Source organism: Rhinoderma darwinii, chromosome 7, assembly GCF_050947455.1.
Source record: "Rhinoderma darwinii isolate aRhiDar2 chromosome 7, aRhiDar2.hap1, whole genome shotgun sequence".
In the NCBI taxonomy this organism is placed as follows: domain Eukaryota; kingdom Metazoa; phylum Chordata; class Amphibia; order Anura; family Rhinodermatidae; genus Rhinoderma; species Rhinoderma darwinii.
Genome location: NC_134693.1, coordinates 27664044 through 27689699, shown reverse-complemented (window position 1 = coordinate 27689699; position 25656 = coordinate 27664044). Strand labels below are relative to the sequence as shown.

Below are 25656 nucleotides of genomic sequence, written 5' to 3'. Positions count from 1 at the left end.
AGCATAAATATAAAGGGATATTGTAACTTAATTTTGCTATCATAATTACCTTTTTTTTCTGCCTATTTTGACATGAGCACACGGGGAACGGTCATTGGCAGTCCTCTCTCTTTTCCATTTTTCAGTTGAGTTGACCTATAAAGAATAGACCGATGCTACAAATACCACTCCTTTTGCCGTAGAATGAAATAGGCGAGCTGTGCTTTACCACCCGCGCTAAGCTAAATAATTTCTCAATCTGCTGAGTACACTGAGATGGGGCGAGGAGTATTTTCTGTGTCTGTTGCCCTCACGGTCAGCTGCTAGTACTTCCAATTGTCAGGACATCAGACTTTCAAATAATAGGAAACTTGTTCTTTCATATACAGTCCCTACCATTCCAAAGTTAGTGCATGCTTGTTGGTCCTAGTGCATCAGACTATTACTTAAAGGCGACACGTCCACTCTCCTTACATGACTGTTGTATTATCCGACGTTACTTAACAATTCTGGAACATTTTTTCTTACAACTCCGTGCTGTTCCTCTGTAAATCATTTTGGAATTCCCCATAAAAAAAATCATTCTGGAGCTCTTCTATTCCTCTGTTATTCCTCCTGAAAATGTATGAATAAATTGACAGTTGGGTGTTACCATTACCTATGTCACTAAAGGGTGTCCCTACACATTCTGAAATGGTCAGCATTGATTGGACAGTGTCTGCGTGTATAAGGACATACCCTAATGACATGTAGAATAATAACAACCAGTTGTCAATTTATTTATACAATTCCAGGAGTGATAACCGAGGAATAGAAGAGCTCCAGAATTATTATTTTATTAGAAATGGTAGTATTTACTAAAACAAACATTTACTAAAATAAGCCGCTGTACGTCAGGGTCTCTTTCCTTTATAGCTCACAGACAAGGTTCCCTAGCAGGGGACCCCCTATATGATGCCCATATGCCCTAATAGGGTATAAGGACAGGGCGTGTCACTTTAGTGACAATCCCTTTAGGTGATAGTGACAACCCCTTTTAAGTGAGAGTTAGATGCACTAGAACCACAAATTTTAGAATGAATGTTACTTTGTTTGCCAATAGTCCAACAATGTATATTATATGCATAAATGGTATCATAAATCTTCATTATTGCTAATGAATTGTGTAACCTGTAAGGTCTATGAAGCAAATACATAGTTGAAGAATCATGGTACTGCACATAAGTCATATGAGGCCCGAATGTAGGAAGCTTGTGATGTTCGTACGTTAACCTATTTTATTTTTCCCTCTTTACTTTTGTTTTAGAATAATGGATCAGTCCACAAATGCAGAAATAGCCTCTTTCCCAATCTATAAAGTGTTGTTCTGTGTCCGAGGACAGGACGGGACATCAGAAAGTGACTCCTTTGCATTCACTTCACGGGAACCTGACACGGATGAATTTCAAATCCATGTATTCAGCTGTGAGATCAAAGAGGCGGTAAGTTTTCTGATGCTTCAGTCTTGTATGAGCTCCTCATTCCATGTCTGTGAGAACTGACCACAGATCAGAAATTGCTGGTTTTCTTAATTTTCATATTTGATTCCTGTTTAGCGTTTCCTTTTATGCTTTTAATTTTGCTTAAATATTCATCATTTGAGCACAATTGCATCATTTACATATAGAATTAACTCTTAGGGTAAGTTCACACTGAGTTTTTTTGATGCAGGAACCGCATCGGAAAACACGCCAAAAAAACGTCCGAAAATGCCTACCATTGATTTCAATGGGAGGTGGAGGTTTTTTTTTTCCTGCAAGCAGAAAAACCGTCTCGTGGGAAAAAGAAGCGACATGCCCTATCTTCAGGCGTTTACGTCTCTAACCTCCCATTGACCTCAAGTGTATTTCGCAGTCTTTTTGCCCGTGGCAATCAATGGCCGCGGGCGAAAAATGCAGCGAAAATTGTGGCAAACGCCATGCAGGCAGATCAAAATCGGCCTCAAAATTAGACGGCATTTTGAGGCAGAATATTCTGCCTACAAAAGACTCCGTGTGAAAAGGGCCTTAAGGACCGAGCGATTATCTCTCCCCCCCCCCCCCCCCCCCGCGTGGTAAAAACAAGTTAAAGGGTAAAGAGAATTTTTAAAAACTCAGCGGCCGTCCGACTAGAAAATCACGGCCGTGCACATGGCTACGGTCGTGTGCATGAGGCGTAAATGGTAACTAAACTTTAAAAAAAAGTTTTGAACGGTGTAGGTCTGAACACTGAGACCCCCACCGATCGATAAGATGAAGCAGCAGAAATGCTCAGGCGACCTCTGTGCTGCTTCGTTTCTGATCGGCTTTCCTCAAAGCAGTGTACAGGCTCAATAGAAAGTCTATAAGTCCGTACACCACTCGCTCGGCTTTCAGAGGAATGCCGATCAGAAACAAAGCGGCACAGCACTCACCCGATCGCTTCATCTTCGCAATCGTGGGGGTCTTCGTGCTCTGATCCCCATCAATCAAAACTTCTGACTTGTCTCTATGACATGTTAAAAGTTTAGTTACCCCTTCACTTTATATTATGATAGAGTACGAATACGGCGATACCAAATATGTATCATTTCTTTTACAAGTAAGTACTTTTGCACAATAAATATATGTTTTATGGAAAAAAGTCAGTGTCACCCCATTTCGGAAGCCATTATTTTTTTTATTTTTTCATCAATGTAGCTGTATGAGAGACTGTTTGCGGGACAGGTTGTAATTTTTATTGATACTATTTGAAGAAGCCTTATGCTACATAGCAGATACTTCTACTTCCAATACTGCGCTATGTCTTTGAGTTCCAGGCGACCATTCTAAGGGCCTGTTCACATCACCGTTCCGGTTCCGTCTGAGGTTTCCGTCGGGTAAACCCCGCAACGGAAAGTGAAACCAGAGCTTCCGTTTCAGTCACCATTGATATCAATGAGACAAAGAATGGACAGAGGCAGCACTTCCAAAAAGAGCAAGAGCTATTTATTCACCCATGCGACGTTTCAGTCCAACTGGACTTTTTTCAAGCATGATATCAATGGTGACTGAAACATCGCTAATGGTTTCTGTTCGTCACCATTCCGGCAGGTTTCCGGTTTTCGGACGGAATCAATAGCGCAGTCGACTCCGCTATTGATTCCATCGTTAAAACGGAAACCTGCCGGAATGGTGATGAACGGAAACCATTAGCGATGTTTCCGTCACCATTGATATCAATGGTGACTGAAATGGAAGCTGTGGTTTCACTTTCACTTTCCACTGCGGGGTTCACCCGACGGAAACCTCCGACGGAACCCCGGAACGGAAAGCGAACAGTGATGTGAACAGGCCAAACACTTGATTGGTCTAGAAAACTCTTTAATTAAAAAAAAGATGTTTAACTTAAGAAAATAACAAGTATATGCAGACGTTCTGTGTTTGGATGTATGTGGGTTGGAGATCTTACCAGAGCACCACAATTACAGTATCTCTACGGTGTGCCCAAAAACTGTTCCTCTACAGATGACTGTAAAGCTGTCACGGGGAAGTATCAGGTGATTTGAGTAATATGACTGTGGTTTCCTTCATTCTGTGCTCGCGTATAAAAATAGGATGTTAAATAATATCCAGACAACAGTCCAAAGTCCCGTCCCCCCCAGTGCTTCTGTTACATTTTTTACAGGGCATTTTTATTGGTTATGTGCTGAAGCTCAACAGTAGCTTTGTAATTGCCAAAAACTGTTAAAAAGAAAAAAAACAAAGTTCTGAATTAGTTTTCTTGTATATGGAGGTTATGTTTAAGGAAATGTCATTAGAATTTGACGTATTGTTTAAATCGAGTTTTTATGTTGCGACGTATAGTTGAGAATTTTTTGTGAGGTCTTCCTTCTCTACTTCAGCATCTTCCATTGGGAGAGAGTCAAGACACTGCTATACACATTAAATGGTTGGCCGATCCCGCCGAAATCGTCTGGTTCAGACAAAATTAATCTAATGTGTATGGCCACCTTTTACATTTCCTGTTCTGTAGAGATTGCTTTTCGGCAGTCCTCTCATTATCATCACAGGCAAGATTACAATGACAGGTAACACCTATATATAGATAACACAGGATCCACCATTGACAATAAGTGATGGACATCTCCCTCCTCCCCTCCCTCCACAATAGCCTTTACACAGGTCACAGCATGCCTAGAAAACTCTTCCATAGAAATCAATGGGTCCCCTACGGTTTACAGGTTCATACGGTCCATGTGGCTACTGTAAAGCTTATCTCTAAATGCTGTTTAACAGCAGCTCAGGCAAGATGGCTGCCCCCGTAATCATGTACAGAGCATAGAATAAAAAAAATATACAATTCGAAAAAACAAAAGAATATGTGTCAGTGTCCGGTTTTAATTAGTTAAAAATAGGTGATACATTCCCTTTAACTCCTTAAGGACGTGGACTAGTTTGCACGTTCAGGACGCAGCCCCATTTTTCAAATCTGACAGGTGTCACTTTATGTGGTTATAATTTTGGAATGCTTTTACCTATCCAAGTGATTCTGAGATTGTTTTCTCGTGACACATTGGATATTATGTTACTGGTAAAATTTGGTCGATACATTCAGTACTTAATTGTGAAAAACACCAGAAGTTAGCGAAAAATGTGCAAAATTTAGCATTTTTCTAAGTTTAAATGTATCTTCTTGTAAGACACAAAATTGTTGCTAATTAACATCCCCCATATGTCTACTTTAGATTGGCATTGTTTCTTGAACATCATTTTATTTTTCTAGGAAGTTACAGGGCTTAGAACTTTAGCAGAAATTTCTCAAATTTTCAAGAAAATTTCAAAAGGCTATTTTTTCAGGGACGAGTTAAGTTGTGAAGTGGCTTTGAAGGGCGCATACAATGCAAACCCCCATAAATTGGCCCATTTTGAAAACTGAAGCCCTCAAAGTATTCAAAACCGCATTTAGAAAGTTTATTAACCCTTTAGGTGTTTCACAAGAATTAACGCAAAGTAGGGGTGAAATGTACAAATTTTTTTTTTTTTTCAGAAATTCATTTTGAATCCTTTTTAGATGGTTTTACCCGAGAAACGCAACTCCATATTTATTGCCCAGAATCTGCAATTTTTAGAAATATCCCACATGGGGCCCTAGTATGGTAATGGACTGAAACACAGGCCTCATAAGCAAAGGAGCACCTAGAGGATTTTGGGGCTTTCTTTTTATTAGAATATATTTTAGGCACCTTGTCCGGTTTGAAGAGGTTTTGTGGGGCCAAAACAGTGGAAACACCCTCAAAAAGACACCATTTGGCAAACTACACCCCTCAAGGAATTTATCAATGGGTATAGTGGGCATCTTGACCACCCCACAGTTTTTTTGCTGAATTTAATGGAATGAAAACGTGAAAATTAAAAACTACATTTTTTCCAATACCATGTAGAAATTTTCAATTTTTATAAGGCATAAAGGAGAAAAAAACACCCCAACATTTGAAAAGCAATTTTTCCCGATTACGGCAATACCCCATATGTGGTCATAAACTGCTGTTTGGACACACGGTAGGGCTCAGAAGGGAAGGAGCACCATTTGGCTTTTTGAGCTCAAATTTTGCTGCAATGGTTTTCGGGTGCCATGTCGCATTTGCAAGACCCCTGATGGACCAAAACAGTGGAAAACCCCCAAAAGTGACCCCATTTGAGAATATACACCCCTCAAGGAATTCTTCTAGGGGTATAGTTAGCATTTTGACCCCACAGGTGTTTTGCTGACTTTAGTGGAATTAGGCTGTGAAAATGAAAATCGACATTTTTTTCCTATGTCGTTTTAGCTCTGATTTTTCCATTTTCACAATAAATAAAATTTGTAAAGCAACCTCTTCTGAGCACAGCAATTCCCCATATGTGACAATAAACTGCTGTTTGGACTCACGGCAGGGCTTAGAAGGGCAGGAGCACCATTTGGCTTTTGGCGCTCAAATTTTGTTGGAATGGTTTGCCGTGCCATGTCACATTTGCAAAGCTCCTGTGGGACCAAATCAGTGGAAACCCCCCAAAAGTGACCACATTTGGGAAACAACACCCATGAAGGAATTTATTGAGTGGTATAGTGAGCATTTTGAGCCCACATGTGTTTTTTCATGAGTAATTAATGCGCAGCGGATGGTGAAAATGGCAATTTTCTGCTGATATGTAATTTTAGTGCACAATATGTTGCGCACAGTTTGTGCCACCAAAGGCACACACGTCGTAAACTGCTAAGCTGGTTCTTCCAGGCATGGCGATGCCAGATACGTGGACGTAAACTGATGTTTGGGCACACTGTAGGGCTCAGAAGGAAGGAAGCGCCATTTGGCATTTGGAGCGCAGATTTAGCTTGGCAGTTGTTCCGTTTGGGGTTTTGCTGGTATTTCAGTTTATAATGTGGGGGCGTATGTAATCTGTTTGGAGTACATCAGGCTAGTAACAGTCAGTCCGCAGACTGATCAATCCGCCTCAAGGGTAAGCATACCGCGAAACGCGCGTTGGAGTTCACCTGCACGCCTTACCGACTCTCCTATCCAACGCTTTATGGGTAAGACTCTCCTAAGATAGAGGGGTGGGGCGGATTGATCAATCTGCGGACTGACTGTTACTAGCGATCTACTCTTTACCCTAACCCTGTTCACTGCATATACAGGTTGTACCATGTTAGGGTATGTCTATCGATGCACATGTATATATAGGAGTTACCTTTCTTGGTACTTAGGGAGGATGCTTTACTTGCACAGCACCTAGCCCCTTACTTTAATTGCTATATGAGTCATTTTGTTTGTATAAGAGTATAGTTTTATAGAATGGGTCGTTACGGACGTGGCGATACCAAATATGTGTACTCTTTTTTTTTTTTTTTCATTTTTTCCTATAATAAAATACTTATTATAGGAAAAATGGCAGCGTTTGTTTTTATTAACTCGAAACTTTTCTTTTTACACTTTTATTCAACTTTTTTATACCACTTAGGGGACTTGAGAGCCTGCACTTCTGATCTTTACTCTACCCATGTAGTTCAATGCATTAGAGCTGTCCGTTATTCATTGACAGCGTCTCTGGACGGGGCGTAATAGGCTATCGTACGTGGCGGACCAGGAGGCCATTGTTAGGCCTCCGGTTGCCATAGCAACGATCAGCATCCTCACGATCACATTGTGTCGATGCCGATCGCTACAAACCACTAAGATGCCTCGATCGCTTTTGATCGCAGCATCTAAGGGGTTAATGGCAGGGATGGGAGCTAGCTCAGCTTCTGAGCCTGCTCCATCTTGTTACTGCGGCCGGACGTATTTTAGGGCATTAGCAGGCATCCATACTTGGCAGACAGGAGGCAATTGTTAGGCCTTCGGTCTGCTGGAGCAGTCATCGGAACACTGCGATTTCATTGCGGGGCTTCTATCTGCTTGTAAACACCATAGATGCAGCGCTCGGTGTTAAGCGCTGCGTCTATGGTGTCTGCAGACACAGTACCCTGTTAACGCTATGACATAATAGTCCGTTAGTTCGCGTTAACAGGACAATGCCTGAGACCTACTATTACGTCACATAGCGTTAAGGGGTTAAAGAGTTATTTAGTAAAAATGTTACTAAAAAAAAAGCCACACACTAGACCACAATCTGTTATACCAAAAGTTTTAAATCTTTAATATGTAAGGGCCTATTCACATCAGCGTCACCTTTCCGTCGGAGTAACCCATGAACGGATAGCCAAACGGAAACCATAGCTTCCATTTGCATTACCAATAATTTCCGTTTCTTTCCGTTCCATTCGCGGAAACAATGGCATAGTCGACTGAGCGCTGTGCCACTTAGTTTCTGAGCGAGTGGTGTACAGACTCATAGACTTTCTTTTGAGCCCGTACACTGCTCAGAGAAAAGCTGATCAGAAACAAAGTGGCACAGCGCTCACCGGAGCGCTTCTGCCGCTTCGTTTCAGCGATCGGTGGGGGTCTGAGTGCTCGGGCCTCCTCCAATCAAAATTTCTGAATTGTCACTATGACATGTCAATAGGTTTTTAAAAGTTTAGTTACACTTTAATGGTTATATAGATTTGTATAGTGATACGCTTTCAATACTGTTAAAAAAAAAAAGTATTCTTACATCCCAGTTGTAGAAGTGTATGTATATGTTTTTGTTCGTCAATTTTCAGAGTGCAATCTGCGTTAGGTATATTTCAAGGGTCTGCTTTGTTCAGAAATATTGTTGAAAGCAACTATCTTACTCCTGTGTTCATAGACTATGCCAGGAAAATGAAAGCTTCAATGTGACTGGGTACTTGGGATTGTGGCACTCCTATACACAATGGGCCATATGCCATGTATAAAACTAGAGCTGACAAAAAGTAGACGTTTTCCATCTAAAGCATTCAGATTCCACCTCGCATTTTTTTGAGTGTAAGTTAGAACATGAATAGTGGGTGTAATTCTTTGCTGCGTGCAACTGCTCCACTTCTTTTCTCCACCAGTTGTATACATCAGGCTGTGTGCGTAATGTTATTATGTGAAGCTCTGATGTGTGGTGGCTGATAGAAGTCATTGACATTTCCGTACAGCTGCCTACATTACACTGGGTCTCTTTTCAGATGGATTTTTCCTGACAATCGCTCCACTTATAGTCCCTTTATGACTTGTCCAGTGCTGTGTGATGAATGCTCTATTGTGTCACGAGAGAGGCCAGATTCTCCCATGAAAAGCTCTCCAGTTTAAACAATTGCTACTTTTTTTTTTTCTATAGCAGAAGTTGTGTGTTATTTCTGATCAGTGTTTTCTCTTGCTTATAATTTAGTGTATTGCTATAGTAGAGGCAGGGACATCTGACTCATGAGAGAAATTCTACACAAGACGTGTCTGTTTATAGGCTATGTACATCTTTGAAAAGTTTTTTGTTTTTTTTTAACAAAACCGTGTATTAATGTGTTTGGTGCAACTTTCCAAATACTTTTAAAAAATATATATTTTTACTTTTTGAGATACAGCTGTTTTGTATCCTGTATACAGAGCAGTTGTATCTTGCGCTTAGACCTGAATCTGTCAGGTCAGCGGGACTGACTGGTTTAGTGTCAGCGGGTCCAATCCACCTGTTTGTCGATCACATCTGAGTTATGAACTTAGATGTGATCGGTAACGGCTCGATCCTGCGTGTCAGAGACATGCAGGACCTGATGCGAAGGAACCCGTCCGTGCTGCTGACCGGATGGATACAGGTTTCAGCGTAAGATACAGCTGCTCTGTATACACGATACAAAGCTGCTGTATCTCAACAAGTAAAAATAATTATTAATGAAAAGGAATTAGAAAGTTGAACCAAACACACACTGATACACATTAGTATTATTATTAAAAAAAATTAAATAAAATCCTAACTATCTATCTACCTTTCTATCGCTGTGTGTGTTTAGGGGTCAACGGCAACTTAAGGGACCAATAAAATTTAGGGTTTTATAGGGGATAAAGTTGTCAGCAACATAGAATGATCACAAGAATTCTGTCCGTGTTTGAATTTTTGATACTGTCACAAAACTTTTTTCCCCATACCAATTTAGTGTCGATAGAGCCGTCTTGGGCATAACAACATTTCTGAGCACAACAAACATGTGCAAAAGAAATTTTTCTTGCCACTGGATCATTAATGTTGGATTTCGGGGGTAATTGTCCAGAATAGTATTCCTGAACCTGTGGCTTTCCAGCTCCTTGCAAAAATACAACCTTCAGCAGGCTGTCGGATCTAGCTGAGAGTTGTGGTTTTACTACAGCTGGACAGGTTGGGCAACACTGGTCTAGAAAATATTGGAATAATTGCATCTCAATTAGATGGCGTTTTAAAAAAAAAAAAGTTTAGTACCTATCAAAAGTGGTCCAAGGAAGAACAACCTGTTAACTGACAACAGGTTCATGGGTGCCCAAGGCTCATTGATATGTGTGAGGAGTGAAGCTTAACCTGTCTGCTCCGAGCCCACAGAAAAGCTATTGTAGCAAAAATTGCTGAAAAAGTTACTGCTGGCTATGATAGAAAGGTGTCAGAACACGCAGAGCATTGCAGCTTGCTTCATTTTGGGCTGTGTAGCTGCAGACTGGTCAGAGTGCCCATTCCCAGCCCATTGTCGAAAGCGTCTGCAATGGACGCTTGAGCCGCTATTCTATTAGTCCTCCAGGAAATGTCTGAATCAATTGGGGGTTACCATTTCTTTCGTCAATGGTTTTTGTCCTACTATACTCTGATACTGTCCAACCAGTTCTGACAGTACTATGTAGGGAAACAAGTTTAATGGTAACGCCGCGTTTTCAATTTACTCTTACGTTTACAGGAGGAATAAAAGAGGAACAGTACAGAATTCTAAGAAAATATCCTTTTTTATTTTTTTTATGGTGAATGCAAGTATTTACTAATTTAGACATGCCAGGAGGGATGACTGGTCCTTTTTTTAAATGACCTTTTCTATCAGTCAGCTTAATAGAAGATGAAAGAGCATGAAATGAGTCGATTTACAGTATTCCTAGAAAAATTTACAGTTTTTGGTCATTGACTATATTTCTGCTTTCCCCATAGGTAAGTAGAATACTGTACAGCTTCTTTACTGCATTCAAGCGCTCATCTAAGCAAACGTCAGATGTGAAGGATTCCTCCCTGCCAACACCAGATAGTGATGTGTTCACCTTCACAGTGTCCCTTGAGGTGAAAGAGGATGACGGAAAAGGGAATTTCAGGTACTTGTCGTTCATGTAAACCACAATATGTTTATGTTGATAGTACAAGATTGTTTCCCGAGGTAAAGCCCTTAAGGCAGTCTTCTCTTGCAAGAGTGGAACGTATGGTGTGTGCTGTACGATGGAGCTGGGAGTAATGGAGATGTCATGTCATCTGTAGCCGAAGGAGTGATTTCATCCATCACTTCTATCGGTGGCAGATTAAATTAGAATCAGTAAAGTTCTGCTGTCGTGTAGCATCTCCTCAGATCCTCCTTGAGAGACATCAAATAGGACTGTGTTATATGCCCATGTTGTGATATAAGCCAATTATAACAAAAGTGGGTGTTTAGCTTAGAGTTTAGACAGCCCTATCCCATATGAATTGTTAGGGCAAGTTCACATTGGACACAAAATCCCACTTGATTGAGGAGGATCGGGCTGGATAAGATATTGACTGAGACTGTCTAACCTACTAGTGGACCCAAGTGCATGTTCATGACCCTATTCATGACTTGTTGGTTAAACGGATACCATTGTAGCCTATGGGTGACTGATGCAACTGACTGGTCTCATTTCTGTTTGCATTTGTAACTTGACCTGGATAGAATGGGGTATCTACCTTCTCCTGTGGCATACCAGTCCCACGATATGAATCTGACACGCAAGTAGTAACGGTTCGAGTAACAATTTGCATGTGGTACATCATAGGGCTTGTCCACACGTAATGGATATGCTGCAGAAAATTTCTGCAGCATTACCGCATAAACAAGCAGACAATCCGCTGCGGATAATCTGCACCATTTCATGCGTTTTTTTACTGCGGAAAATAGTGCGGATTTTTGGGGCGTTTTTTTGGCGCATTTATAAGGGCTGTGTCATGGTCATTTTACTTCTTCCTGTGCTGTCATTTACACCACCTGTAAAAAAATTCTGCAGCGTTTCCGCAGCAAGTTAAGCAGTACATCAGAAAAACACAGGAAATCAGTCCACTTTCCACAGCAATAATCAACATGCTGCCGAACTAAAATTACGCACTGCAGGTGAATTTCTGGACTGACTTTTTCTGCAGAATGTGGATGACATTTCTTAAATCTCACCCGCTTTGCTGCTACTGTATTCCACTGCGTATTTTCCGTCCGTAATTTCCGACGGAAAATACACATCAATACCGTTACGTGTGGTCAAGCCCATACTCTTACTAATGTAATTAGAATATCTCTACGCTGCTGTTGGAATTGCAGTCTTTTTTTTTTTTTTTTTTTTTTTTTATAGGTGAAGGTACCTGCAATAACATTATCATGATTTCATATGTTGTCTGATGAACTATGGTTTATCCATAGGGAAAGACGTTGGGACAAGTTTTTTTTGGGACAAAAAGTTAAAAACGGTTTTGGTGTTTATGACGTGGATATCGCAGCAATGGCTGTGACACTATAAATACTGTTCTACTGATATATCTACGTTATAGCACCATCAGTTGTACCTAAGTGGACTGCTTTGTGGTAACTATTGTGGTGACACACATGATGCAACTTTTTCTTTTTGTGAGATATCCGTGTGATCTGCAATATGTGTGACACGAGAAATAATTCATTTATCGTATGTGAAGTATTATATGTGCTGTTCTTTACTCTGTGTTAACCTCCGTGCACCCTTGGCAAGTGGTACCGATCAGGGTTTTTTGTCAGGAGTCCCCAGAGTGGGTTCCCCCTTTGTTATATGTCCCTTCAGTAGGGACCTACTAAGGTGCAAACAGGAGGTTCAAGATAGTGGGATCCCTCTTATCAGGACGGTAGTACCGCTGCAGGCAGGGTCGACTAGAAGAAGCGATATGTGTAGGTAGGGATGCACGATGCATTGAAACTTCGATACTGTTTCGGTGCCGTGCACTCTCAAACGATTCAATACCGTTTTTTCATGTATTACTATACTAAGCTGTGCCGCCTCCGCACAGCTTAGTATAGTAATAAATAAATGTTGCTCTGCTCGTGAGTCCTGCTCTGCACTAATTAGTGGCGGCACTGAAGACCGAACATGGTGGGCGCACTACAAAACACCCATGTTCTGTCTTTAGTGCCTGCGCCGCCGTTAATTAGTGCAGCGCCGGCCGCATCACCTCATGCTGACCACGCGCGCACTTGTTGTCAGGAGCAGTGCAATGGCTGTATTACACGGCCGCAGCCCCGCTCTAACGGCAGAGATCAGCGAAGCCTCTCCTCTCCGCTATTCCCCTGAATGCTGTGATCAAAGCTGACCGCAGCATTCAAGGGGAAGATGAGGGACATATCATATATGGGCAGGCAGCCCAGGGTCGATTGAAGGACCCCAGGTCTGTCTTACCATATTTCCTGTTGTTAGGGCATGTCCTAACAACTGCCTGTGTACTATCCGTATATACACCGTGTTCCAAATTATTATGCACATTGGATTTAAGTGTCATAAACCTTTAATTATTCGTTTTTCAATGAAACTCATGGATGGTATTGTGTCTTATGGCTCTTTGGATCATTGTAATCAATCTCAGACACCTGTGATAATTAGTTTGCCAGGTTTGCCCAATCAAAGGAAAACTACTTAAGAAGGACGTTCCACATTATTAAGCAGGCCACAGGTTTCAAGCAATATGGGAAAGAAAAAGGATCTCTCTGCTGCCGAAAAGTGTGAAATCGTTCAATACCTTGGACAAGGTATGAAAACATTGGATATTTCAAGAAAACTTAAGCGTGATCATCGTACTGTGAAAAGATTTGTGACAGGTTCGTTCAGATAAAGGCATAATGTGGAAGGTTTCTGCCAGACAAATTAATAGGATTAGGATAGCAGCTGCTAAAATGCCATTGCAAAGCAGCAAACAGGTATTTGAAGCCGCTGGTGCCTCTGGAGTCCCGCGAACCTCAAGGTGTAGGATCCTCCAGAGGTTTGCAAGTGTGCATAAAGCTATTATTCGGCCACCCCTAAACAATGCTCACAAGCAGAAATGGTTGCAGTGGGCTCAGAAATACATGAAGACTAATTTTCAAACCGTGTTGTTTACTGATGAGTGCTGTGCAACCCTGGATGGTCCAGATGGATGGAGTAGTGGATGGTTGGTGAATGGCCACCATGTCCCAACAAGGCTGCGACATCAGCAAGGAGGTGGCGGATTCATGTTTTGTGCTGGAACCATGGGTAGAGAGCTGGTAGGTCCCTGACGGTGTGAAAATGACCTCTGCAAAGTACGTAGAGTTTATGACTGACCACTTTCTTCCGTGGTACAAAAAGAAGAACCGTGCCTTCCGTAGCAAAATTATCTTCATGCATGACAATGCACCATCTCATGCTGCAAAGAATACCTCTGTGTCATTGGCTGCTATGGGCATAAAAGGAGAGAAACTCATGGTGTGGCGCCGATGTTCCCCTGACCTCAACCCTATTGAGAACCTTTGGAGCATCCTCAAGCAAAATATCTATGAGGGTGGGAGGCAGTTCACATCAAAACAGAAGCTCTGGGAGTCTATTCTGACATCCTGCAAAGATATTCAAGCAGAAACTGTCCAAATACTCACAAATTCAATCGATGCAAGAATTGTGAAGGTGATGTCAAAGAAGGGGTCATATGTTACCATGTAACTTGGCCTGTTAAGTTTTTTTTGATTGAAAGAGCTTTTGATTTCTGTAAATATGACCTCCTGATGCTGCAAATTCAACAAATTACCATTTTAGTTCTCTTTACAACCTTTAAAATGTTTTGATCTCTGTTGTGCATAATAATTTGAAACAGTGCATTTTGAGTTTTTTTACTTCTAAAAAAAAAATCTGTTATCATTAGGAGATTTGTTCAATAAAATTTGCATTATACTCCAACGGTTGATGGCTTGAAGATTATACTGACTGTCATTTGCATCGACTATTTAGGAAAATCAGCGAAAATTAACATTTGCATAATAATTTGGAATGCGGTGTATTTAATGAATATGTCAAAAAAGCTATTGAAAAGCTCAGGACGTATCAGTTTAACGGATGCCTGTGACGAATGCCATACAGTGGCCTCCGTCACCCATATGCTACCATGTTAAAAAACGTATGCTTTTACTACTCAATTCCATACCTTTTCTTTGCGGTATAATACTGGCTATACATGGCTATATTAGCCATGCCAAAGCCAAAAAATGGAGCACTATAGACACGTTTAGCATATACGTCAGGAGATTTCCTGACGTATGTGCTAAATGTAACCCGGGCAGGGAAAGGGAAGTGTAAACTGGGAAGACACTCGAATTACTGCAGCCCTTTCCTTCCTCCCTGTTGATGTGGGCTGCAGAAGCAGATAGGAAGAGAAAGATCCTGAGATATATGCAGAGGGAGGGAGACCGCTAGAATAACTTGAATATCTTACCGAAACAGAATTTAAAGCGGTCTTTGTGTTATAAGAGGAATTCGACGTCTTATTACATCAGCAATGATTCAAGCATGTAAAGTCTCTCACTCTGCTCTATGACCACAGTAGTGGAGGGGGAGGAGCGGCAGGCGTGTAGAAACAGTGACTGTGACCGGCAGCAGCTCCACAATATCTGTAATACATGGCAGACAATGATAACAAATTCCTGTTAATTGGTAGAAGAGTTTGCTGCACCAATAGGTGAGCTTAGAAGGGAAAGACTCCACAAAGGTAAAGCACGAAAAAGAGCGCCGTGAAGCTATTCTTTTCCGCTAGATGTACGCTTTAAGTAATGAAAACTAACGCTGATAAAGTATATGTTCGTTCGTCTGATCCGGGGAAATCTTTACATCTGATGCGTTATGGAACTATGATATCTCCCTGCGTTATCATAGTTACCATTGATACTGTTTCTTGTCATACTTTGCCATTACTAGTTTCTTCTTTCTTAAAACAGGCTTAAGAAGCTATTTTGAAAACAATTGTGGGATCTTTTTATAATTATGGCTTCCTGGAGCCTTGTCTATTTGACATGCTAATGTCACAGTCACAGAATTCAATGGCTGTCATCACAGTATTCACAAGCCTGGGTGGAAAATTGCCCATTCTGCTTTCAAATAAAAATGTTGTGAAAAGCTTTAAAAATAGATTATTCAGAAAAGATCTTTTTATTCCGCAGTTATTTGTGTCTTGAGTATAAGCAGCTGTAGTCTCACAACAACATGGTTCCTCGTTTCAGCAATTCACTGTCAAATTGCACTTCAATACTGGAAACGCAGAATAAGCTCAGACAAAGACGTTTAAAAGAGCACATCATGTTCTGTTTAGAAATTATTAGACGATGGCTGAGCTATTAGGGTGACATCTGCCTGTTCTTTATATCTGTGCAGAGGCCGCTTCTTAATCCCTTAATGGTCGGTCCTGAAAATGACCAGTTACATTTTTATGCAGGAGAAATTCTGGGTTGTTTTTTTGCGCAGTCTGGGGTAGAAATAATTCACTCTGTAAGTTATATAATTTATTTTTATGGTGTGAATATAGGAAAAAGCAATTCTTGGCAGCGATTTTTTTTTTTAAATTTTTTTTTTTTTATCCTTTTCAATGTTCATGCCAAATAACCTGTTGAATCAATTCTTCAGGTTATTGCGGTCGTGTAGATACCTAATATGTTTAGGTTTTTGTTTTTATGTAATGTAGTTTATGCAAAATAATTATTTTCTCTCGGGACTTTTTTTTAAATTATTTATTTTGTTACTTTTTAAAAAAAAACAAACATTAAGGGATAAATTTATTTTATACTTATAACGTACTAGCATACTCCTGTATGCTAATACATTACACTATGACACCGGCTTCTGGTAGGGCAGCACATAGTGTGCCCTAACAGCAGGCAAACTGAACAGACAGCCCTGGGGACCTTTCTAGGTCCCCAGGGCTGACTGCAGAGGGATTCCCTGGTCTTTGATCACGTCACCGTGTTTCTGGTGACACAATCCAACAGGGGAGTTGCCTTTGATCATGTCGCGGACCGTGGCGTTCAACGGGTTAAGCAGCTTGGGTCAGAACGTTTTCTGATCCCAGCTGTGTTCTGGAGGCCGCTCTAAGATCAGGAGCTGTAAGTTACATCTCCTGCATAGAGAATGAGCACTCACAGGAGCGCTCATCAGCCTCTTCTACAGTGACGCCAAAAGACGTCGCTGTAGACCAAGCACCTGCACCGCCTGCCGTCAAAAGACAAAGGTTAAAGGGACATGAAATATAAAAATACTAACGGTATGCTCAAAAGTGTGAAAAACATACAAAGCTGTGTGACTGTCTTATAGAAGCAGTACTTGGAAATGTTCCAAGAATTTCCTCTATGGAAAACTGCATTGCAGTTCTGCGAATGCAGATTTAGGCTATGTTCACACGGAGTATTTTGGGGGAGGAATATCTGCCTCAAAGTTCCAAACGGAATTTTGAGGCAGATATTCCTCCCCCAAAATACTCCGTGTGAACAGCAATTATCGCGCCGTTTTTCGCCCGCGGCCATTGAGCGCCGCGGGCATAAAACAGCGAGATATACGCTTTCTCCTGCCTCCCATTGAAGTCAATGGGAGGTCGGAGGCGGAAGCGCCCGAAGATAGGGCATGTCGCTTCTTTTTCCCGCGAGGCAGTTTTACTGCTCGCGGGAAAAAGACGCAGACGCCTCCCATTGAAATCAATGGGAGGCGTTCTCGGGCCGTTTCTGCCGAGTTTTGCGACGCGGTTTCCGCATCAAAAAACTCGGCAAAAGACCCCGTGTGAACATAGCCTTAGTGTGCCTTTTTTTTTAATGGCGCATTTATTTCTCATTGAAGTAAATGAGGAAATAAAACAATGTAAACGTTGGCTTTGCAAAGGAACACACCAGAAAAAAATTTACCAAAACCTGCATATGCGAATCTATACCCATAGCATGCATCTGTCCAGCGTTTTTCTTGCTTAATGAAACGTGACATATATCACATACAACTGTGATCCTGATCATAGTGAAAGTGGATTCAGATACACCTTCTGCTACCAAGTAGACTTTATACCTAGAGACTGGTATAGCTTGCAGCATCTATACATTGCTGGAGTTCATAGCACATTTTCTAAAAGGCTAGACCTCGCATGCACTACATTGGACGCTTTTTTTCCCAGGAGGCTTTGTGGTTTGGAGTTGGATTAATGTCACTCCCTGTCTCCCCCTACAAATCCCTGCATTCTTTCTGGAAAGCATGCAGGGCCTCATGCACACGGCACAAATGCCAACATGTCCCCTTGAAGCAGTTCTTTACTACTATACCAGCGCATGCTTTTATTTGTTTTCTGTAGGATTCATACAGAATCCGACAGAAAAGTCTGAAACATACAGAAGACCTATTACACTGGGTGAATTAAGCCTAGCTCAAATGCCAAAGTGCTGCGTTATGTTTTCAGCTTTTTAACTAAGTTCCTAATAGCCCAGTAACTGATCTTCACATACTTTCAGGTGAGTCTTCCTCTTATGAATCATATCCACACAACAAGAAATTAAAGGCTATGTACACCTTAGAAATCATTGTTTTTTTTTGTTTATTAATAAAAATGTGTATTAGTATGTTTGGTGAAACTTTCTAAATACTTTATTATTATTTTTTTTTGAGATACAGCCTCTTTGTATCTTGTTTACAGAGCAGCTGCATCTTGTGCTGAGACCTGAATCCGACAGGTCAGCGGCACTGACGAGTTCAGTGACAGTGGGTCCTGTTAGCGATCACATCTAAGTTATGAACATAGATGTGATCAGTAACAGCTCGATCCTGTGTGTCAGAGACATGCAGGACCTGCTAACCTGACGGATACAGGTTTCAGCGCTAGATATAGATGTTCTGTATACAGGATACAAAGCAGCTGTATCTCAAAAAGTAAAAATAATTTTTAATAAACAGTATTTAGAACTTTGCACCAAACACACTTTTATTAAAAGAATAAAAATTTAAGATGTACATAACCTTGAATTCTCATTCTGGGATAGTAGGTGTAGACATGCAAACTGTTGATTTTTTTGGCCAACAATGCATTCAGAACCGCTGGTGTATAGCTTAAATACGGACTACAAAACCATTTATTCCAACGTGGGTATAGCTGTTTTGGGCTTCTTAGCCTTCATCAGTACAAGATATGGAAACCATGGCTCTATTATGAAGGTAGGGCTTGGGAGGTTTTACTTCTAGGTGCGATTGGGACCTCCCAAGCCCTACCTCCATGAAGGATTAATTTCACTGTGTGGATATGTGCTGGAAGCCTGGATAGGCTGCTGCCAGATCTGTATACATGTGTTCTCACCTCTGCCAACTTATGACCACGCATTACCTCCCCCAAAACCATAATTCTCCTGCATGAATATTTTGGAGTTGAAAAGAACTGTATTTGTTGCACGTTATAACAGAAAATGTGTTTTGTTGTCTTAACAGCCCAGTGCCAAAGGATCGAGATAAACTGTTCTTCAAATTGAAGCAAGGACTGGAGAAGAAAGTCCTGATCACTATCCAGCAGGTGTCAAACAAGGAACTAGTAGTGGAAAGGTGAGTAAAATGTCTTAAAAGGATTGTCCAGTTTATTGCAATCTTGTTTATTGAAACAAGCACTTAAAGAGATTCCCATAAAAGACAACGCCTCTTAAAAATAAGCCTACACTGTTATCAGCTGATCGCCGCAGGTTTGGCATCTCTACCCCGCGGTGATCAGATGTCATTGCTGGGGGAAGGTGCGGCCAGCCACAATGACCCCCCCCCTGTATAACATGCATATCCCCTCATAGGGCATAAGGACTGCGGTTGTCCTGATGTTAGCACAGTATATATTTTCAGGTGTATTTTGGAAAGTCTAATGCTTCTACTTACGCTCCCAAATACACTTGAAATAACTTTGCAAACCGCTTCATATTAATTTATATAGAAATTACAGGGTGTTCCTCATACGAGACATATTTTTACGCTGCTGAATTATAAAACGCCTTGTAAACATTTGATACATACAAAAGAAGTGACATATTACTTCTTGAAGCGTTTTACAAGCTGATTTTTCCCATTTCCCATTAATACTTTAAAAAAATGCTTTGAAAATACGCTTCAAAAGTTCTTGTGAAAATCAAAAATGCTTTGTAAATCAGCCTCGTATTTTTCAGCCTGAACTTATGCTGTGTAGCCACATTTTCTGATATTTTAGTTTTGCTTAACGAGGAGAGAGAATAATACAGCGTAAGAGCACATAAAATGTTTCCGGGCACTATTTTCAGTTATTCGACAACCCGCTTAAAGAGGCTCTGTCACCAGATTATCAAATCCCTATCTCCTATTGCATGTGATCGGCGCTGCAATGTAGATAACAGTAACTTTTTTTCTTTTAAAACGATCATTTTTGGCCAAGTTATGAGCAATTTTATATTTATGCAAATGAGCCTTTCTAATGGACAACTGGGCGTGTTTTCTCTTATTTCCAACTGGGCGTGTCTTGTGTTTGTAACATCTGGGCGTGCTTACTTGTTTTACTAGCTGGGCGTTGTGAATAGAAGTGTATGATTCTGACATATGATGCTGACAAACACTTCTATTCACAACGCCCAGCTAGTAAAACAAGTAAGCACGCCCAGATGTTACAAACACAAGACACGCCCAGTTGTCCATTAGAAAGGCTCATTTGCATAAATATAAAATTGCTCATAACTTGGCCAAAAATGATCGTTTTTCCCCAAAAAAAAGTTACTGTTATCTACATTGCACCGCCGATCACATGCAATAGGAGATAGGGATTTGATAATCTGGTGACAGAGCCTCTTTAAGTTTGTGTTACCGTTCTTATATGCGTTTTATTTCTTTTCCTTATCTCAAGCTTACATTCCCAAAGTAGAACCGTGTTTGTTGCATTAAATCTTTCGATTTCTTCAAGTGTAGCTTAGGATCCACATATATTAGCTAGAGCGGAAAGCCGCTACAAACACAATCCCTCTCATTATTCGTCCATACATTACACGAATGGCCCATTGATATACTGCCAACAGATGCAACCTTTTAAATAGTTGTCAGGCAGTAAATCCCGTGAAAACCAGTCTGTTACATTTTTCTCCGGTCTGAGCAGAAAGCCAAAATGGACTTTATAAAAGTCTTACTCTAATCATATGCACTGTGCTTTATATTAGTCATGGTATTTTGGGAGGCTTCACGTCTTTCGAGTATTTAGGGCTGTGGCTATATTTATTGGATACATGTTAATATATTTTTATAAGAGTAATAAACTTTGATACTGATTTTTCAAGTTTTGGATGTTGTACCTTTTTGTTCTCTTTTTGTTTGTTTTTTGATACAATTATTTTTATAAGGGCCGGACATGGTTATAGCTTGTAAACCTCAGGCGTATTTGTTAGTATTCCAGCAGGTGGGGATATTGTCTAGTAAAACACACGTGCTTATCCGATGACTAGTAAATGGAGCGCTGCGATCGTTTTATTTTTGGACATAATGTTTTATTATTTTCTTTTTTATTCACACAGTAGATTAATGATGGCTTCTCATGCTGGTTTGTATCGATTGCTGCAAAATATTATTTGCCCAAATTTGACATTAGAACAGTGAGTGTTATTATATAACTCCTGTGCTGAGTCCTCTGTGATGTTAACATTGCGCTCCATAATTTAGTACTAACTTCCGGGATGCTAACAGAGAAACATATCACGGTATTTTATTTTGTTCTTTCTGTTCTACCATTTTTCCAAAATTGTGGAAGCTAGCAGTCCAGGTATTTCCACCATTGTCCTTTTATGAAGGGGTAGAAGACATAACTGAGGCACACAGTGTATAATTTATGCCGTCTACAAGTGTTAAAGAGTTTCTTTACCTAAATTTACATTTAGAAAAATCTGCTAATACCACAGACGGAGATCGGACTTGATATGGTTTAACTGCTTCCATGATGCTTTGCTTTGCGGTAAACAAAGTGCCAATTTAGTTTCAAGGTGTAGATCCAGTTATATCAAATTGTGCTGGCTACATGAAAGTGGGCGCAGTAACACATGCTATGGGCTCATCCATGTATATGGGTGCAGGGGTGAGTCGGCTTCCATAGAGATCAATGTAAAGACATTTGGGCATGTAGCGGCCAGTAGCTTGTATTACTGCGCCGTCCGAACACCCACGTTCTGTAGCCACTCTCCTCGGCTACATTTTCATACCGGGGGGGAATGTTTAACAAAACTGGCGTATAGGAAAATTGCTTCTTTGATTTACCAAAAGGCCTCTAAAAATGAAAGCTGGAATCTAATTGGTTGCTATGAAGAGGGTTTTGAAAACCCCATTCACATGTAGTGTACCATAATCGTTGCGGATTTTCGGTGGGAGATCCGCACCAAAATCTTTAACAAAACTGCCGTGTTTGAATCTGGTCTCACTCTCTCACAGAAAAGTGCCATTGTTGCTCATAGCAACCATTTGGAGCCCATGTTCTCTGGAAAATGAAAGCTAAAACCTGATTGGTTACTTCTGGCAAAAATAGCATTTTTGTGCTTTGTTTGAGTTATCGTCTTAATTGATACACAATGTGCATCCGTTTTGCCAGAACAAGGAGAGGCAGCCGTTTTGTTGGATGGATCAGTGTTGTCAGGAACAATGGTTAAGCTAAAAAATTACAGCTTGTCTGTGTGGACAAATCTTCTCTAACTGATGAACAGCAAGTGGCTGATCTTTCTCCTCTTAGAAAGACGTATACGAGAAACATTTGCCAGTCTTATTCATCATCAGAAAAAATGATTAGCATTAAAAAAAGAATAATATAATCTGTGAAAAAGCTTTTTCAGTCAGCGGGTGTTTTTGTCTTTTTACTTCATCCAATCACAGAACACATCCAGTTGCCATTTAGATGTCAGATGTGTAAAATGAAAGGCCTGTAAAATCCTCATCTAATTGCGTGAAACTCAGGCGCAATTTTACCGGAGTCGCATCGATCAGACTAATATATGCATTTAATCTTTTTCTGGGATTTCATGTGTTTTGCCCTTTAAAGCTTTAAGGTGGAATTCCTTTTACTAATAAATCGTGAAAAATAAAAGATGTCATTGGCTCATTGAAGAAATAGATATAGAAATATTGGTAAAAAAAAACAATATAACGTTCTTTTGTAAAATTGTGGAAAACATAATAAAAGTATATATGAGCTTTCTGGGAATTTATCCAAAATGCACTTTTATTTTAAGAGGTAGCGGAGGTCTAGACAAAGACTTGTTCACACAAGAATTATAATACAAGGCTATCGCGATACATCGATTTCAATGTTGCGATACCGTAGCATTTGACTATCCAAATGAGTCGTGCCTCATCAAAGGTATTGGAGATTTTTTGTTTTTCTGCACCTTCCACTGAAATATTGATGGGAAAAGCACATTGTACAACTCATGGGGCTAAACCCCACAGCTGGGCATTGTGCCCACATACACTGAAGTGAGTGATAATTCACCTGTAGCTCTCCACTGCTGCAAAACTACAACTCCCATCATCCCCTGGCAGCCACCGACTGTCAGGTCATACTGGGAGTTGTAGTTTTGCAACAACTAGAGAGCCACAGGTTGGAGATTGCTGTTCTAAGCAATGAAGGTCGCCGCTTTATAAACAGAAGTACTTCTTTTTCTGGCAGAGGCTAAATGTGGACGTGAGCAGCGCAATTTTTTTCGGTCGAAATAACCCGCTATGGGGTGCATAGCTGGGCACAGTCGAGGATAACCTTCTATTGCAGCATCCTCACGGTCACCAGTGGGCTTGATGGCTTCGTCAGCAGAATGACAGCACTCTTCGCTTAAGGGCAGCCTGCATTATGACAATGACTGCTGATGGTCTGCAGTGTAAAGGTGGATAAATGTCGTCCGATCCCACCGATTTTTGTGTGACCTGCCAATTATCTAATGTGTAGATGACATCTGCCTTCCGACTCTCCTGTCGGCAGATGTCAGTGGATAGAAGGATTTTTCGCTGTTGGATTTCAACATGCCGGATCCTTTTGTTCTCAGGGAGGATAAGCGGCCACCGGAGGTGTCTGACAGCGGCTTACTCCCCTTCACAACTCAGAGTACATGCACGCTCGGCCGAGTGTTCATGTGTATGGGGGGATCGGGAGGACTAGCTCTCAGCCGAACAACGGCCAACAGCTATCTAATGTGCATGGCCAGCCTTAGTAAGTTTGGGGAATTTCACTCTCCCGCAGCTCCGCAGGGTATTGTAGAATGCTTCCACAGCTGGAGATTGCCACCGATAATAATATATTACAACATTGATATTTATGCGGTTCCCTAATATATTAAGTGGCTTTACAATGTTAAGTGATGTTTGCAGCCTACTGAATATTCCTTTTAGCCACAAATGGGCGCCTGAACCTGTGGGGGCTGTGAACACCTTTTAAGAAAGGTTAAATGGCTGTCATCTCCTCATTGATTTTTTTTTTTTTAAGCCTTTGTCATGGAAACTGGAGTTTTGATACACGGAACTGAGTAAAAGTTAGATGCAGCGGATGGCCGGGTACAGTAAAAGAATGTGATTTTACATCAAACGTGCCTCACAAACCTGGCTGATTGTTATAAGTACGTGTCACTAATCGATGATGTCACTTTACCCCACTGCCTACTCGGCTGCCAGCCTTTATATTGCTGTCATTGTGAAAAGCATTGTGGGTTTTCTAGAGGAAGGTGGCCTATAGTGACTGCATTGTGGTACACCGTGATTTCTATCTATTCCCCAGACTCAATTACAAGGCGGTTTCTAACTTCTAAGCTATATAATAATGCTAATTATATTGTCCCTAATAAAGCTATTTATGCGTGCAGCATTGCGCTCCCGGTTTATTACTACATGCTCTTACTGCATCTGATCCTTTCATCCTTTCATCTTATTCATTTTGCTAATTAAACTTTTTGACTTTTTTGTCAGTGTTTGTTGGTCTTTCTGTTGTCTGACAAGACACAGACTTAACCCCTTCCCCCTGCTGGCATTCTGGGCCCTAATGTCCAAGCCATTTTTTAGATTTTTCCATTGTCACATTCGAAGAGCTGTAACTTTTTTATTTTTGCGTCGGCATAGCTGTATAAGGTCTTGTTTTTTGCGGGACGACTTGCAGTTTTTATTGGTACCATTTGAGAGTAGATGCGACTTTTTGATCACTTTCTATCACATTTTTTTTAAGTCAGGATTAACAGAAAACAGCAATTTTTCCATTGTTTTTTATTTTATTTTTTACGGCGTTCACAGTGCGGGTTAAATAATGTAACAGCTTTATAGTCGGGGTCGTTACGGACGCGGCGATATCAAATATGTGTAACTTTTTTGCTTTATTGTAGTTTTTTTTAATAGTAAAGCAGTTTGTAAGGGGAAAAGCTGGGTTTTTCATTTTTTTTTTTTCACTTTTTTTTTTAATTAACTTTATTAAACTTTTTTTACTTTTTTACTAGTCCCACTAGGGGACTTCACTATCCTCCGATCGCTATTATAATACACTGCAATACTTTTGTATTGCAGTGTATTACTGCCTGTCCGTTTAAAACGGACAGGCATCTGCTAGGTCATGCCTGCGGTATGATCTAGCAGGCATTCGCTGCAGGCAGACCTGGGGGTCTTTATTAGACCCTCGGCTGCCATAGAAGACACAGACACTCGGCGATTTTATCGCCGGGTGTCAGTGAGATGAGAGGGAGCTCCCTCCCTCTCTCCAAAACCATTCAGATGCGGTGCTCGCTATTGTGCACCGCATCTGAAGGGTTAAACAGGTGAGATCGATACTAATATCGATCTCACCCGGCAGAGCAGGGACGCCCCCAGCCCTCAGCTGCTTCTGGCAGCTGAGAGCAGGGAGATTTCACGGCTCCCTGCTCTGTTTACTTTATTCTACAGCAGCGACGTAGTTTGTCGGCGCTCTAGAATAAAGCCCACTAATGACCGCCGTAAAAAGACGTATCGGCGGTCATTAAGGGGTTAATATGTCCCTTTGTTTTGCCTGGTGATCGAGATTTTGTCAGTTTCTATTATTATTAGGATACTAACAAGCTCACACG

The 25656-nt window shown here is 40.9% G+C and overlaps 1 protein-coding gene across 2 annotated transcripts in view; it reads left to right on the top strand.

Moving 5' to 3' along the window:
• The window catches only part of RABGAP1L (RAB GTPase activating protein 1 like), a 237701-nt gene that overhangs the window by 26984 nt on the left and 185061 nt on the right, over positions 1–25656 (top strand). For both annotated transcript variants that reach the window (XM_075833054.1, XM_075833055.1), the window contains exons 5-7: positions 1286–1460; positions 10533–10690; positions 19049–19159. In XM_075833054.1, coding sequence (XP_075689169.1) covers positions 1286–1460; positions 10533–10690; positions 19049–19159 — 444 coding nt within the window. The remainder of the gene's footprint in view (positions 1–1285; positions 1461–10532; positions 10691–19048; positions 19160–25656) is intronic.